This window comes from Thamnophis sirtalis, unplaced genomic scaffold, assembly GCF_051295495.1.
Source record: "Thamnophis sirtalis isolate CommonGarterSnake01/CBP01778 unplaced genomic scaffold, rThaSir2_p1.2 scaffold_4, whole genome shotgun sequence".
In the NCBI taxonomy this organism is placed as follows: domain Eukaryota; kingdom Metazoa; phylum Chordata; class Lepidosauria; order Squamata; family Natricidae; genus Thamnophis; species Thamnophis sirtalis.
Window position 1 is genome coordinate 99,751,523 of NW_028261384.1, and position 16,762 is coordinate 99,768,284.

Below are 16,762 nucleotides of genomic sequence, written 5' to 3' on the forward strand. Positions count from 1 at the left end.
CAGAAACCGACCTAACCGCCAGCAGAGGCCCAACCAAGGGGCATGGCAGCCACCACCAAGGCAAACAGAAGGTGACACCAGAGTCACTACCACACCTCCATAGGCCAAGTCTGCACGAAGCAGCCAAAAAAGCTGAAGGTCACAGTCCTCATCGAGGACTCTCCATGTGAAATGGAGATTGACGCTGGGTCATCCCTGATCATAATGCTTGGGCAGTACTCAAGTAGGCTATCCCTAGCCTCAAGAAGCAGCATCTACGGGTTCCTGACATCCGCCTTCGCGACTACCAGGGGAACCGAGCCCCCATCATGGGCCAGGGCACCTTCTGGGTGCAATTCTTTCTGCAGCCAGCTACCAGTGACGGTAGTCAACTAAAAGCGTGCGGAAAAGCGCAGGCATGCATCGCAAGGCTATAGAGCCTGAAGGCTCAGAGTGTGAAGATGACAGCTACTGCATGCGCAGTGACTGCACCAAGCTGGTGTGAAAATTCAAACTGCGTTTGAACCTGCAGAGTCTCCTGGGGCTTGACTGGTTCGAAGCCCTGGGCCTAGAAGTGACCAGAATCAATGCCATACAAGACAAAAGCACTGGGGAACTCCTTAAGGAATTGAGGACGTCTTCGGCCCCGGTCTAGGTATGTGGGGACCCCAATATCCTTTAATTTGGACCCCAATGTATCCCCCATCAGGCTAAAACCCAGGAGAGTATCTTTTGCTCTTCGCCCTAAAATTGATTTGGAACTGGACAAATTAATAGGCCAGGGAATCCTAGAGCCAGTAGATCACACACACTGGGAAACACCTGTTGTGACACCTGTCAAATCTGATGGGTCAGTCTGCATCTGCGCAGACTACAAATGCATGATAAACAAAGCTTTGCAACAAAGCGCTTATCCTGTATCCAATGTACAGCATTTACTACATTCATTAGGCCCCGGAAATTTTTTCGCAAAATTAGGCATGGCACAGACATACCTGCAGTTGCCTGTAGATGGCACCACAGCGGAGGCCCAAATCATTGTGATGCACAGGGGTGCATTCAAATGTAACTGCCTACAATTTGGAGTTAGTATCGCCCCTGGACTGTTCCAAAGCGTTATGGAACAGCTTTTGCAGGGGATTCCAGGACTCGTCGACATCTTGGTATCGACTGCAAATAAGGCACAATTATGATTGAGATCTGTTCTGGCCAGAATCAGAGAAGAAGGCCTCTGCCTCAAAAAGGAAAAATGCCAAATTAATGTGCCAAGGGTTGAATTCCTGGGGTACTTCATCAATGGCTCTGGGATTCACCCGACCGACAAAAAAATTAAGGCAATCCAGGATACCCCTACACCTCGCAATCAGACAGAGCTGCAGGCATTCCTCGGGCTCCTTAACAAACAGAAAACCATAGTTGTTGAACCGTTACATTGATGAATTGCAAAGAACGCAAAGTGGTCCTGGGGCAAAGCCGAAGCAGCCGCATTTGCCATGGTGAAGAGACTGCTGGCAGCAGACACATTTTTGATCCAATACAGCCAGACCCTGCCACTTGTTCTTGCGTACAATGCTTCCCTCTTCGGCATCGGAGCCATCCTCAGCCACCGCATGCCAAATGGAACTGAGGTGCCTATCGCCTATTACTCGCAAACCTTGTTTGCTGCCGAGTGGAACTACAGCCAACTGGACCGTGAGGCTCTGGCTGCAGTTGCTGGCGTTAAAAGTACCTCTATGGCCGTGATTTTGAACTCATCACGGACCACAAACCACTTCTAGGCTTGCTGGCTGGGGACCGGCCTACTCCTGCTTCTTTGTCACCGCGAATGACCAGATGGACAATCTTCCTCGCGGCCTACAGTTATCGCCTTGTCCATCAACCTGGCTCTACATTGGGCATGCCGATGCCTTGAGTCGATGCCCACTACCTGAACTGCTTGCAGACCCTATCCCCGAGATGCCAATCCTCCTCATTGACTGCCTAGAGACTGGTCCTGTCTCGTCTACTGACGTTGCCTGCCACTCTGCTAGAGACGCTATACTCAAACAAGTTTTGAACTGGGCGTGAAGGGGATGGCCCAGGGGGGCCTGTTGGGTCCGAATTTAAAATGTTTTACTGCAAATGGGTTGAATTGTCTGTAATAAACTATTGTCTACTGTGGGGGGACCAGGTTGTTGTTCCACCCAAACTGCGCATTGCAGTATTAGAGGCTTTGTACGTAGGGCATCCTGAATAGCAATAGCAATAGCAATAGCAGTAGACTTATATACCGCTTCATAGGCCTTTCAGGCCTCTCTAAGCGGTTTACAGAGAGTCAGCATATTGCCCCCAACAATCTGGGTCCTCATTTTACCCACCTCGGAAGGATGGAAGGCTGAGTCAACCCTGAGCCGGTGAGATTTGAACCGCTGACCTGCTGATCTAGCAGTAGCCTGCAGTGCTGCTTTTAACCACTGCGTCACCTTGGCTCTTGACAATTTCATCCTGAAATTGTCAGGATGAAGTCTTTGGCCAGGAATTATGTGTGGTGGCCTAACATGGACAGAGAGAGAGAAGAATGGGTGGCTACCTGCACACTATGCCAGGAGTCCAGACCAACTCCCTCAGAGGCGCCCGCTAAGGAGCGGGAACGACCTCAAGCACCATGGTCTAGGGTGGCCCAGTTCATGGCCAGACTTTCCCTACTCGAAATGGCTAGAAGTAGTCTTTATTACCTCTACCACGGCGGAGGGAGTCAACAAGGCACTACAGAGACTTTTCTCCACTCACGGCCTGCCCAATGTCTTGGTCTTTGACAATGGGCCCAAATTTACGGCCATGCAGATCAACAACTTACTTAGCAGCACGGGGAATCAGACATGCCCTGGTTGCTCCATTCCATCCAGCCTCCAATGGTCAGGCAGAGAGAATGGTGAGATCTGCAAAAGAGTCCCTTTCCAGGATGGACCCTGGAGATTGGCAAACACAGGTTGATCGATTTCTTCTTATACAGTACATCACGCCAAGTGCTACCACTGGGACAAGCCCTTCCAAGCTTCAAATGGGTTGCCGGCTAAGGTCCCACTTAGACCGGCTACACCCAAACTACTCTGCCGTATCACCCCCTGATACCCCGTATCACCCCCTGATTCAACAAGCTAAATAAGGAACTTTAGCGTAGGGGATTCAGTTTATTCCCACAACTACGCCAGGGGAACTCTGTGGATTCCTGCCACAGTGCTTGGCATCACCGGACTTCACTCTTACCTAGTAGAGCTCGAGGACAGTCGGAATTGGAGACGGCACATTGACCAACTCCGTGGCCACCTCTCCACCTCCTATCTTAGACAACCAGAGGTAACTCCTGCACGAATTAGCCATAGCCCTAGCCAAAAGGAGCATGAAGTCAATCCTTACACAGACAACTCAAGCCCAAAGGTGCTGGGGGACTTATCTGCTAGTGTTGCAGGCCTACAGCGCACTCCAAGCGAACTGGCTCTAGAAGCTCCAGCCGCGGCCTGGGAAAAGTTCCAGGAACTTCCACCAGGCGAAGCTGCAGAGTCAACAGGTCAGTCCAACCTGACTGGAGAACACCCAACAACTGAACTGCCCAGGTCTGGGCGAGCTACCAGAAAGCCTGCCTACCTGCGTGACTATGTCACAAGTCAGTTGATACCATCTAAGAGGGGAGGGGTGTTAGATACCAGAATCAGTTACAATGGTTTCCACCAAGGTCCTCTGTTCCAGTGGGAACAGAGATTCAGTCTGATTGGTCGAAGGGTCTGACATCTCCCTATAAAAGAGCTGCTGTCAGACTGAACCTTCGCCGGATTGTACATAGTTGCTACTGACTTAATAAAGAGCTGTTGTTGCCTTTAGCCTGAATGTGCCTTTCCTTTACCCGATTCAACAAATGTCATGGAAAATACTTAAGTTTTTTGCAGGTCTAGGACATAAACTTTTGATGTTGGCATTCATGATAGTTGCTGAAAGAACATTGTTGAAATTATAGGAAATTAAGAACTGAATATTTTATAGAACATTTCATAGATTTCATGCTCAAGATTTTGAGAGTCCTTTTCAGTTCAGAGTCTGTGATCAGATCAGATTCATACTATATATGTATGATAAGGTTTTTTAAAAATATAACGTTCTTATTTCTTTTTATTTTCCATTAGGTCATCTAGATGCACTTCTGAGAGGTTTAGTTTTGGGCAAGCTTGGAAAAGCTGGACATAAGGCAACATTGGAAGAAGCTCGACGACGGTTCAAAGATCATGTGGAAGGGAAGCACGTCCTGTCTGCTGATCTAAGGAGTTCTGTAAGTTGCTTTCAAACATTTTGTTTAGTAATAGTTATCTAAATTTTTCACAAAATCATCTTGATTCAAATTCTGCCTTTCATACAGAGCTGAGTTAACATGTAATTTACTCTGCTTCTGGTACTTTCCTAGTGATGTAACAGTAATGTCTTTTTAAGCAGTTTTCCATCAGCTCTCCCCAGTCTACGATTTCTTTTCCATAAAATGTTAGATATAACCACAATCTCCATAGGATAAATGTTAGTATAATAGTTGCATATTTTTGTTTTAATTCCTTAGATGAGCTTTGAACAGAGACAGATTAAACTTTTGGAGGCTGAAATGTAAAAAGGGAAGAATGTTCTAAGTTGACTGATAGGAATACGCCAACAGGAAGCTTTCTTTACATTAAAATTATTTTTTCCCCAGGTATATGTAACTGTTTTGAAATATGGTGACAGTATAACCTTAGATACTATGCTAAAGGTAAGTATGCTTTGTATTTCTGGGCATGTAAAAATTTATGGATAATATACTGTATTAGCGTGCAAGATGCTCATAGGGGCCTTGCAGTTTTAATTATTGTAAACTTTGCTCTGTCCCATGATAATAACAGTAGATAGCCTTAGACATAGTCAATTTTAAATATTATTAGTTACAGTGGAAGAGGTTTAAAATTATGCTTAGATCCCCCACATTGCAATGGAATAATTTAAAATATTAGTTAATATTTTTCAGTTTCTCTCCTCAATCCCTCTCTCTCTTTCTCTCATATTTAGCTATATTATTCATTCCTGAGAATGGAGGAGAAATGAATTATATAAATTAAATAAGGCTTGTTTAATGATAAACCTCCCCAAAAGCTATAGCGTGTAATTAACTAACATACATTATAAAAATTTTTTTTAGAGAAAATTGGCAATTACAACAAAGGAATCTGTGGCCTTTTAGATGTTGCTGGATTTTCAGCTTCGTTTTGCCTAGTGAGAATTTTAGCACACCAACATGATCTCCATCTTTCATCCAGTTTTTTCTCTCAGTAATTTAAAATTGATAATTTTTAAAACAATGTTGCCATTGGAAATTATAGGTGACATAAATGACTTCCATCTTAGAGCCAAGGTGGCGCAGTGGTTAAATGCAGCACTGCAGGCTACTGCTAGATCAGCAGGTCAGCGGTTCAAATCTCACCGGCTCAGGGTTGACTCAGCCTTCCATCCTTCCGAGGTGGGTAAAATGAGGACCCAGATTGTTGGGGGCAATATGCTGACTCTCTGTAAACTGCTTAGAGAGGCCTGAAAGGCCTATGAAGCGGTATATAAGTCTACTGCTATTGCTATTGCTATCTCATCAAGAAACTGCTTTCGACTGCTGTGGCTGTTGATTTGGCATTTTCATTTTCAAAATATTTTCTTTTAAATATGTCTTCCACTCCCTAATATGCATTTCATTTTCCTCCCAAAGTATTGCTCCTGGTTATGATTTTCATTGTCATAGGTGATGAGCTGACTTGCTTATCTAAATTTCTTGCTTTCTTCCTTCTGAGGAAAAGGACCGAATCTCTGTTTGAAAGCTACATATCAGGAGCCCTTTTACAAATCTTAGGCTGCAAATTATCCCTTTATATCACAACTTTAACCATTTTTGCCTATCATATTGCATTCTAAAACATATTTCCTTTCAATTTAGCAAACTAGTTGGTCTCCACATCTGTTCATGGGACAAAGATGTGTTCCTACTACAGAGTAACTTTTCTTGACCCCTGGTTGTACTAAGTTCTGCAGAAGAGTTTCAACCTAAGTGACATGTTTAAATAGCATAGTTCAAAACAAATATCATAAGTAAAATAAATGGAAACAGTTTGGGAAATGCTCCTTTAGCCATTGTGTAGAAATAATATATCATCTATTGGTTCAGCTGTAAACCTTGCAACTGCAGTACTGGGAAATGTAGCCAAATTTTGATGACATTCCCACCCACAACTAACTGGCAAATATTCCTTTGTGTTTTACTCATTGGCCATAATGTCGAGAAGCTGAGAGGTTTCTAATTTACCTTCTCTCGTCCTAGTTTAGAGTAGAATATGACAAGGAGGAAGAAGTCTAATATCACTTGCCATTTGCTATTGTTATTTTGTTTTTTGCAGCTCCACAAGCAAGCTGATATGCAGGAAGAGAAGAACAGAATAGAACGTGTACTTGGTGCAATATCTCAGCCAGAATTAATACAGAAAGTTCTTACTTTTGCACTTTCAGTGAGTAAGATGCCACTTCACTAAGTTTATATCCTATGCATTGGAAGCAACAGAAGAATGGAATTGAAAATTTAGTACCATTTTCAGCATCCTGAGGATACTGCTTTCCATCTCCTTTTCCCCTTAAATATATAGAACTAATATATAAGCAAAGCTTGAAATCCAAGAAAAGGAGATAGACTGAACAGCTGTTGGTCCTTCCAGAAACTTAGCACGACCCAAATAAATTATGCAGAGTAAGCGTGATATATGAGGTGGATGAGACAAAATAACAGAAAAGGGGTTGTAAAAATGAAATAACTGTCCTGTTTCTTTCACATTTCACATTAATTGCATTTTTGTATCTTCATCTAAAGTTGCCCCCAAAGTAAGCTTGGCCAGCTAGAGCATCTGACATCATTCCCCTTTCTTAAACACAACTAAGGAACAATAGCTTCTATAGGCATTGGAGCAGAGGAAACAGGCCAGCATCGAAACCTCTAGGGTGTGGCTGAATCTTTTTTTGGACTAAGCACAGGCAGCATCAGATGCATCAACCCTTTCCAGCCTCATTCCTTTTTGAAAAGCCAAATTTCAGCAGTCTCCTGACTGTTAAACCAGGACTAGGCGGCGGCGGCAGCCCTTCAATACTTAGATTGCCATAGTGGCCAAGAAAGGTGGTTCAACAGTATTCACACTGTTGAATCTAAAGTGAGTACATAAGTTGGCTCTTCCTATTTTCCATAGTTAGAATCAAGATGGGAAAATCAAGACCTACCAAATTTGGTGATATGGCAGGTTACTGTGGGTTGATACCTAATAGAAAAGCAGAGATGTAAAATCAAACAAACTTAACAAGACCCAGCATATTGGTTCAATGCTATGAAAAGAGACTTTTGTTCACTATACTTACATAAACTTGTGAATTCCAGATCTTTTAAACCTGACCTTCCAAAGTGAGGCAGCTTCAAAACTGATGTTCTATACTAAACCAACTGGTTAGGACTCAAAACTGTTCCAGAGCAAGAAAGAAAAGAGGAAAACCACTTATCTTATTCCAAGAGCTCATGCAAATCATATCTTTCTTCAGTGTCAACCTACTTTTGAGGCTCTTCATAAAGATACAAGAAGGAAAAAAAGAAAAGTTTTCTGTAGATGAGATGGGTGCCACATGAAAGAGAAAGAGGAAGGAAGGAAGGAAGGAGAGAGAGAAAGGAAAAAAGAAAGAAAGAAAAAGAAGAAAAGACTACCTATGGGAATAAGAAAAATAAAGATGTGGAAAATAGGGGTCCTGGCTAGGCAGCATAGGAAAAAAGAGAAGGGCCAAAAAAGGATCCTGTGCTTTGAATCCTTGATTTCCTCGATCCTGTGAGGAATCGAATGAGACAGATCATAAGAGTGCCAAGAAAGGTAGCCCAGTCTTTGCATTGGGACTGATCAAGAATTAGGTGATTAAAAGCATTAGGCTGATGAAATAAGGAGCCCATTTCCAAAACAGTTCAGTGCAAGAATTGTGGTCCAATCATTAATTGTTAAAGAACTCCTAGGTGTCACTCCACTACAGCTGAGGCCTATATACCCAGTTCTGATAGCATATTTTTACTTAGTGAGTGAATGTTCAGGGTGGAAACAGATCAAGGACCTTCAGAAAGAGGCCATGTAAGTAATGACTTGCGCAGAGAAACACATACACTCAGTATCAGAATACATAAATGAATAACTGAATTACTTTGTGAGATTTCAAAAAGATAGTAAACCTCATCACACAATGGACCACAGACAACTGAGATGCTTTTTTTGTCAACATTTCAAGTCAACAGAGCAGAGGGGGTTGATGTTCTGATAGTACCGTGGCTAGATGATTGCTCTGTACTTTCCACCAACTCTAATACTATCCAGAGTGGTGTGCAAGGAAAGATTCTCAAAGCATCAATGCTTTTAATTGCTCTATTCTGATCTGGAAGATTGTGGCTCTTTACTCTATTGGAAACGAGCAGAGAGGTCATGTGACATTTGAGAAACCTGGACATTTTGCCTCAAGGCCTACTTCTACATCCAGATTCCTGCTCGTTACATCTTTGCTCTTAGAAATTAAATGGGAAAATTTCTTGAATTTCAGGCTTTCATCATGACAGTAGAAACCATGTAGGTTTCTAGATGCCTAGCCACCACCACTGTCTATCAACTGATTTGAAGAGTGGTATAAAAGACAGACATTCGTGGCACCATCAGATGTCCCTGAAATATTGGAATTTCTATAAGCAAATAGAAAGAGAACAGCAAAATTACTATACAGTGAAGCAACTACCTTGGGCTCTGACCCCTGACTAGGTGAGGGGCATGCCTTTCTGGCCACTCTCGTATGTCTGCCTTCCTCAGAGGCACATGTCTTTGTACTCCTGGTCATCCTCTATTTCTCTTTATGGAATTTGCCATTGGTTTTTAGGACTCTTGGAACAGGTATTCTTTCTGTAAGAAGAGACCTCTTTGCATTCCAACAAGACAAGATAGTAATAAAGTCAAATACCTATTTTATGCCCAAGTTCTAAATTTTACTGAGCACCAGAATTGATGGTCTCCCCATTTCTGCTAGACCATACCCATTCTGGAGAACAAACCTGGTACAAATTATATATGTGTGGTATGCTAAGAATATAATTCAAATCTTCTGGATTTTTCTGCTTGTAAGAGATAAAAATGAAGCTTTGATTTTGGATTTTGATGATTAAATAGATAGTTGTTATAGAAATATCTAGTACTTACTTTTTGTATATAAGTAAAAAGTTGATATTATAATTTTATCACGTAACTTACTGCACTGAACGAAGTTGAAAGTCAGTGTTTTGGGATTTTTCCCTTTTTCCTCACTCTATTCCCTCTTCCTTTTCCCTTTACCCTTTTTTTCTCATTGTCTTAATTTTCATTTATATTTTATATGTCAGAAAGAGAGGGGGAAGAGGGGAGGATTATTTATTTTATAGATTCAAATCAACTTGGTTTACTACATTTCATTTATAGGAAGAGGTACGTCCTCAAGACACAGTATCGGTCATTGGTGGAGTTGCAGGAGGCAGCAAGCAGGGCAGAAAGGCTGCCTGGAAGTTCGTCAGAGACAATTGGGAGGAACTTTACAATCGCTACCAGGGAGGGTTCTTAATATCCAGGCTAATAAAGGTATGCACAAAAAGTCCTGGCTATGGCAATAAAGCTTTTTTTAAAAATTCACGGCAAATTTTATGTTCATGCTTCTTTTTTCAGCTATCAGTGGATGGATTTGCAATTGACAAAATGGCTTCAGAAGTTAAGGTAAGACTACTTAATCAATATCTTTGTGCTGCCCTTCTGATTACATGCCAATGATTGAAATGATTCTTTTCCTCTATTGCACCATCCTCACTGAAAGAGGGAATGGGGTAAGGGAGTTCTAGCCCTTGACTCTCTCAGCACTGTGTTCTCTGACTTAGCATTTATAGATTTAGGTATTTATACTACAATTTCAGGCTATCCAGGATGTGCGGAAGTTGTAGTCTAAATATCATGGTTACCAGGTAATTTAATCAGCTAGAACACTGGAATTTCCCATAAAGTTTGGAATAATAAATCATTGACTAATTACTGGCTTATGTAGATTACATTCTGCCACAATCATTGTGGGATTTAGGAAAATGAACATATAAAAACTTAGTTTTAATTAAAATCAGAAAAAAGATGGGCAGAATATTCAGCGGCTTGGTAAATTTCATCTTTGGAAAATCATTGAGAGTCAAGCTTCATGTAAGTTTAAATTATTAGTATTGCATTCATACTAATGAATTCTCCTAAGTTGGTGGAGACAGTGGCCATGCATGGGTTAACTCAGCCAGTAACCAATAGAACTGAGTCTACCAAAGTGATGTCATCGCCTCTGAGGAGTGTCATCCCGCTTTTTTAGACTCAGTTCGATTGGAACTGGCTATGCTAATTGCTCTCTCCTCAACTTTTCTCTCAAGTATTTTTAATTGACTAATCTAAATTGATTTAATTGGCTTATTCTATAAAAAGATTGACTTCTAAATTCCTAGGGAAGGACAGATCGTCGTCCATAGGTCCTCTTGGAGCCTGGGCTCTCAATTAGCCCCAGAGCTTCTTAAAAGGTACTGCCAGGGTTTATTTGAAGGCTTAGGGTCTCCTGACTTCCACGAGGCTTTGCAAGGCTTTCCTGAATACAGCGTTGCCTAGCACTGGCCATTGGAGGCCCTACTTAGTGCTACAGCCTCTGCTGGCTCTCTCTTGCCGCGGAACGCCACCAATGCTGCCGAATGCTGCCACCACCACCGGGAACGCACTGCCACTACACACCACCGCTGCTGGCAAGTGCTCCCGCCGCCGCTAGATCACCACTGCTGTCCCCAGCACCTCCACAGGTTCTCCGCAGGGCCCTCACCGCCCTCTCTCCTTCTGCAGCCTCAGCTACCTTGTGGTGCCTGGCCCATAGGCTCGGTAGCCTCAGCGGCCATTTTGTTTTAGCATGAAGAAGCTCTGGTGGCCATTTTGAATCCCTCCTTCGGAACTTCACAGTCGTGAGTACAGACCATGGCCTCCTCTCCTGCCCAGGATTCACAAGTACCACCAACCATCTTGGCTCCTGCTCCCACCACCAAGCCTCCTTCATCTGGGACCCATAGGCACAGACCTGCCCCGGAGGCTTCTCCCACTGCGCCCCCTTCCAAGACTTCCAGGCCTAATTACAGGAACGCAGCCAATCCACCTTTTCAGGAAGATGGCAATGCCACTCAGGTAACTCCTAGAAAGGTCAGAGGCAAGTCCAAACACACAGAATCCCATCTGTTTCCGCCCCGGAGGCCTGTCCGGCCTAGCCCTCCTCCTGACCTATCTTCTGATTTGGAGGATGATCTCTCTCCTGCAGTTTCCATTATTCAGCCTGAGGAACCCAGGGGCGCAGACGATCTGGGCTATAGTGGGGAGGAATCCGAAGGTGACAGGAGTGTCACTCCAGATGGGGAGCCCTTGTACCAGGAGGACATCTCCCCCCCTCCTGCCACCGCTGTTCTTACTCACCTGGCACGGGTGATATCATCTCTGAGGCCATTGAGCAGGGCATAGCAGCAGATCTTAAGTACAGGATTTCTAACCATTCTACTCCATGCAGGTCTGCGTCTTCTTCTAGTTCCAGGCGCAGGAATGGTGATCTTTCGGCCTCTTCATCACAGGAGTTACTAGGCACGTCCAGCCAGCCATCTCTTTTCAGAGAGGAGGAACGCCCTACACGGGATTCAGATCTTTCATAAGACGAGGGCCTTTCCGCAATCCACTTACCTTTGTCAGTCTCTTTAAGCCTGCTGTCCTTCGTTCTCTTCTCTTTAAGGCCAAAAAGATCGCTGGCATCCCTTCACCCTAGGGGCCTCAGGGAAGGGATGCAGACAAAGCAGACACCACTGACCCGCTCTTCATCCAGCCTAAGGTGGAATTGGAGGTGATTCCATCGTCCAGCCTCTTCATAGACGTGGTCCAGAACCAATGGGCATCACCAGGTACAGCTCCTCTCCCCAGTACCTTGGACAAGTGCCTGTATAATGTGGGACCAGAGCTCACCAAGACTTTAGAGGTACCTTCTATTGACTTAACGGTAATTAGCTTGTCCTCTCCTAACACAGCCTCAGCAGCTCCTGAGGAGATCCTTCACCTTGAAAACAAGAGAGTAGAACAAACTGGTCAAGGGTCACCAGGCCTCGGCTTGGGCCGTCAGGGCAGCTACATCTGCCTCTTCTTTAGTCGCTCTGCCCTCTTATGGCTACAGCTTAGGGGAGACTTCTGGCCTGGGATTCTATGGCTCGCAGGGACATTAACAAATTGAAGGCAGCCCTGGAATACACCCCAGATGCCTCCTTAGACGCAGCCCGGTTTGCGTCCAAAGCCATAGCATCCTCTATCACTACCTCTATCACTATGACTACTGATTAGAACAATTAATCAGTGGAACAGCTTTCCTCCAGAAGTTATGAATGCCCCAACACTGGAAGTCTCTAAGAAGATGTTGGATAGCCATTTGTCTGAAACGGTATAGGGTTTCCTGCCTAGGCAGGGGCTTGGACTAGAAGACCTCCAAGGTGCCTTCCAACTCTGCTATTGTATTATTGTACCCGCCGGCTCCTTTGGCTTAAGCAGTGGCAGGTGGTCCTTCAACCAGCCATCAAGAAGCAGGAGGGTTGAAGACAGTCCTTTTATTGTAGGCAGCCCTTTCATGGGCAGGACGGGGGTTTCTCCAACTCCCGTCCGCAACGTCAGGCCCCTCCCAAACAGCGCCCTTCCTTCTCCAACAGATCAAGCAAAAACAACCAGAGATTCCAGCCCAGAAAGTTATTCAGGGACAATACCAACCGCCCCTATAAGAGGCAGAAGTGACTGCTTGGAGGATCTCCCGATTGGGAGACATCTGTCAGCCTTCGCGGACCGTTGGGACGACATCACCAACAATGTGTGGATCAGGTCCACCATCAGATTCGGCCTTCTTTTGGACTTGCGCTCCAGCCCTCCGAACCACTTCGTCATGTGCCCAATCTCCAGAGATCCCCACAAGAGGCTCCTTGTAGAGCAGGCCATCCATCATCTGCTCCACATTTGGGCCATTCAACCTGTGCCTCCAGGCCAGGTGGGACGGGTTTTTTTCTCTTGTCTCTTTATCGTGCCGAAGTCTTCAGGGGATTGGAGAGCAATCCTCAATCTCAAATTTCTAAATGGATTTATCAGGTACAGGCGATTCAAGATGCACTCTCCTGTAAATCCTGGAGAGTGTGCTCAAACACGATCTCCTCACATCAGGGGACTTCACAGAGGCTTACCTCCACGTGCCCATTCACAAGCAACCAGACAATTCCTGCGCTTTGCCTATGCGGGCCGTCACTTTCAGTATCGGGCCCTCCCCTTCGGGCTGTTATCGGCCCCGAGGGTGTTCACCAAGCTCCTGTCAGTCATAGCCGCCCACTTACGAGCCAGACACATTCAGATTTTTTGTTACCTGGACGATATTCTCCTATTGTCCAGGTCACGCAAGCAGACTCTTCGGTATCTCCAGGGAAAGGTCTTCCTGTTCCGGGAACGCCAGATCATCCTCAGAGACTTGGCCAACGAGTCCCTCTTCTCCAGCTGTCTCAACTGCTGGGGAAGATGGTCTCATGCTTCTCTATTGACCCTTGGGCATGGCTTCACAGCCACTGCCTTCAGTGGTTTCTTCTCCCGTTCCAGAAACCCAACAGCAGCTGTTCCCTAGTGAAAGTCAGTTTGACTCCAGAGGTAATCCAATCTCTGGATTGGTGGATCTCCCCAGCCATTTCTCAGGGGTCCCTTTTCAGGGATCCTCCATGTCTTGTAGTCACGATGGACGCGAATTTAATGGGGTGGAGCGCTCACCTGGAAGATCAAGTGGCTCAGGGTCTCTTGGCCGACTCCGACCTTTCCCACAGTATGAATTGGCTAGAGTTGAGAGCCATCCATCTGGCCCTCCTTCAATTCCAGTCCTCGCAACCCACACGTACTGATTCGGACAGAAAACGCAACAGCCAAGGCTCATGTCAACTGCCAAGGCAGGATGAGGGCGATCTCTCTTATGGAGTCTACGTTTTGCTGTTTCCACGCCGAACACATCTCAGACACCGACAACTCCCAGGCAGACTGGTTGAGCCGCACAACAATTGATTCTGCGGAATGGAGCCTGAACGGTCGCATCTTCAGACAGCTGTGATCCAGGTGCGGGACTCCACTACTAGACCTATTCGCAATGGCATCCACCAAGCAGCTGCCCAGGTACCTGACACATTACACGACACCAGGCACAGAAGGAACGGATGCCCTAAGGTGCAGGTGGCCTCACGGTCTCCTATACATCTTCCCTCCCTTCCCCCTGATACAGAGGGTGATCTGGAAAATGATAGAGGAAGAGGCCGAACTCATCCTTATTGCCCTCATTGGCCGCCCCGACCCTGGTATGCGGACCTGGTCAATCTCTGAGTAGGTCCTGTGTGGCGTCTCCCAATGATACCGTCCCTTCTCTATCAGGGCTCCATTCACCATCCCGACCTGCCCTAGCTCCGCCTGACCACATGGAGGCTGAGTGGGCGGTCTTAGGGTGGCAAACCTCTCTGAGACTGTAATTTGGACTATTCAGGCTTCTCGCCGCCCAGCCACTAACAGAATCTATGAATCAACGTGGCAGACTTTCATTACTTGGTGCCTTTCTCGGGATTCCCAGGTTTTGGAATTTTTACAACAGGGGCTTGATAAGGGACTCTCACCAAACACTCTGTGGCGACAGGTGTCAGCTCTCTCTTTGGTTCTCTCACTTATCCGGGATGAGCCTCTTGCACCTTCATGTCCGCTGATTCATTAAGTGTGGGTGCGTCTAATCTCTGCCCACCTGTCATACAGCGGTTCCCCTCATGGGATCTTGACAAAGTCCTTGACTTTCTCACGGAACTGCCCTTCGAACCTCTCAGGTCTGCCTCTTTGCTGAAGACAACCTTTCTGGTGGCCATCATGTCTGCATGGTGGATCTCGGAATTGGTGGCTCTTTCCGATCTGACCTGTGTGTATTTCACCCGGACCGTGTGGTCCTTCACCTTGATCCCACCTTTGTCCCAAAGGTAAATTCGGCCTTTCATTGATCTCTAGACCCCACTCTTCTAAATTACTGCCCTAATCCTTTCTCACAGACTTGAACACAAATGGCACAAGTTAGATGCGAGATGGGCTCTTAAGATCTATATCGCCAAGACGGCTGTCTTCAGGTGCACCAAAGCACTCTTCATATCTTTCCATCCCACAAACAAGGGGCTGAAGGCTTCTCCCTCTATGGTTGGGCGCTGGATCCGATCTGCCATTTCAAGAGCCTACCTGGCACATCACCTCACTCCTCCATCCAACATCATGGCGCATTCCACACGCAGTGCGGCCACGTCAATGGTGTGGGCAAGACAGACCTCGGTGGAGGAGATCTGCAAGGTGGCCACCTGGACTACTACTACTCCCTTTATCCACCATTATAAGGTGGATAGATACGCTTCGGTGGATGTGGCATTTGGAAGGCATGTCCTGCAACACGTTCTTCCCTCTTCAAACTCCTCTTCAAGTCTCCCTCCCTCCCTGGGACAGGCCTAGCTTTGGTACGTCCCATGATTGCTGTCTCCACTAACTTAGGAGAATGGGGCGTTGGTTCTTATCTGATACGCCTCTTCTCTGGGCAGGCGGAGACAGCGGTCATCCCCACCCTTCAGACTCTGATCTAGTTCACAGAGGGACATCCGGAAGGTAGCCTGTAGCATCAGGGGATTGAGAGCAATTGAATAGAGCACAGTACTCTACTTATCTCCTTCGTCAAGAAAAGTAGGAACACACTCCTCAGAGGCAATGACATCACTTTGGTAGACTCAGTTCTACTGGTTACTGGCTGAGTTAACCCATGCATGACCGCTGTCTCCACCTGCCCAGAGAAGGAGCATATCAGGTAAGAACCAACGCCCTACTTTATATACTGGAATGATATAGAAGTTTCAATGAATATTTTTTATGATTATATATTGATTTTGCTAAATAACTGTTTATTTGGGTAATAAATATAAGTGAACTGTTCCCACCCCTATTCTAAAATCATTAGGAAACAGAACTACAGCTACTAGTATTCATGCACTGTGATGAAGTGATGAATGAGCACTGAAGCGGTATATAAATCTAAGTGCTATAGCTATCCTACAAATTATTTAGCAATAATTGGGGAACAAACAGTATCCAAAGTATACTGCTTCAAAATGCAGCTGAATTATTCTTTCATATCCTATGGAGAAGTAGAAATAAAGTTTAGTTTTTTAAAAAAAAAATAGAATAATGGATAGCTTTCCTGGAATTCTAGAAGAACAATTTCAATTCAACCTCATTTTACTTGAACATTGATATAGACACTTAACTCATTTGCATAATGATGTCATTATACAATTATCCATGATAAATTACCCATTCATTCAAATGATAATTTGAATGGTAATTTGAATGAATTATGTCATGCATATGGTAGCAAATGACATAAGTTACGTAATATTGTTTATACTTTCTTATAAATACATTTTTATTTCTAGTGATAAGCCACCCAGAGTTGTTTGGAAGTTAGGTAATTAATCAGTAAAATGAATTAAATTATTTCTGTGATGACATCATCACACAAATGATTTAAATCTCCATAGTGCCTTATTTCTCAGTCAGTGGATATTTCTCAATAATAGACACTT

At 44.8% G+C, this 16,762-nt stretch overlaps 1 protein-coding gene across 2 annotated transcripts in view; it reads left to right on the forward strand.

Moving 5' to 3' along the window:
• NPEPPS (aminopeptidase puromycin sensitive) overlaps positions 1-16,762 on the forward strand; it is a 115,673-nt gene that overhangs the window by 90,553 nt on the left and 8,358 nt on the right. For both annotated transcript variants that reach the window (XM_014064280.2, XM_014064281.2), the window contains exons 18-22: positions 4,137-4,279; positions 4,688-4,744; positions 6,405-6,512; positions 9,510-9,665; positions 9,750-9,797. In XM_014064280.2, the coding sequence (XP_013919755.2) occupies positions 4,137-4,279; positions 4,688-4,744; positions 6,405-6,512; positions 9,510-9,665; positions 9,750-9,797 (512 nt within the window). The remainder of the gene's footprint in view (positions 1-4,136; positions 4,280-4,687; positions 4,745-6,404; positions 6,513-9,509; positions 9,666-9,749; positions 9,798-16,762) is intronic.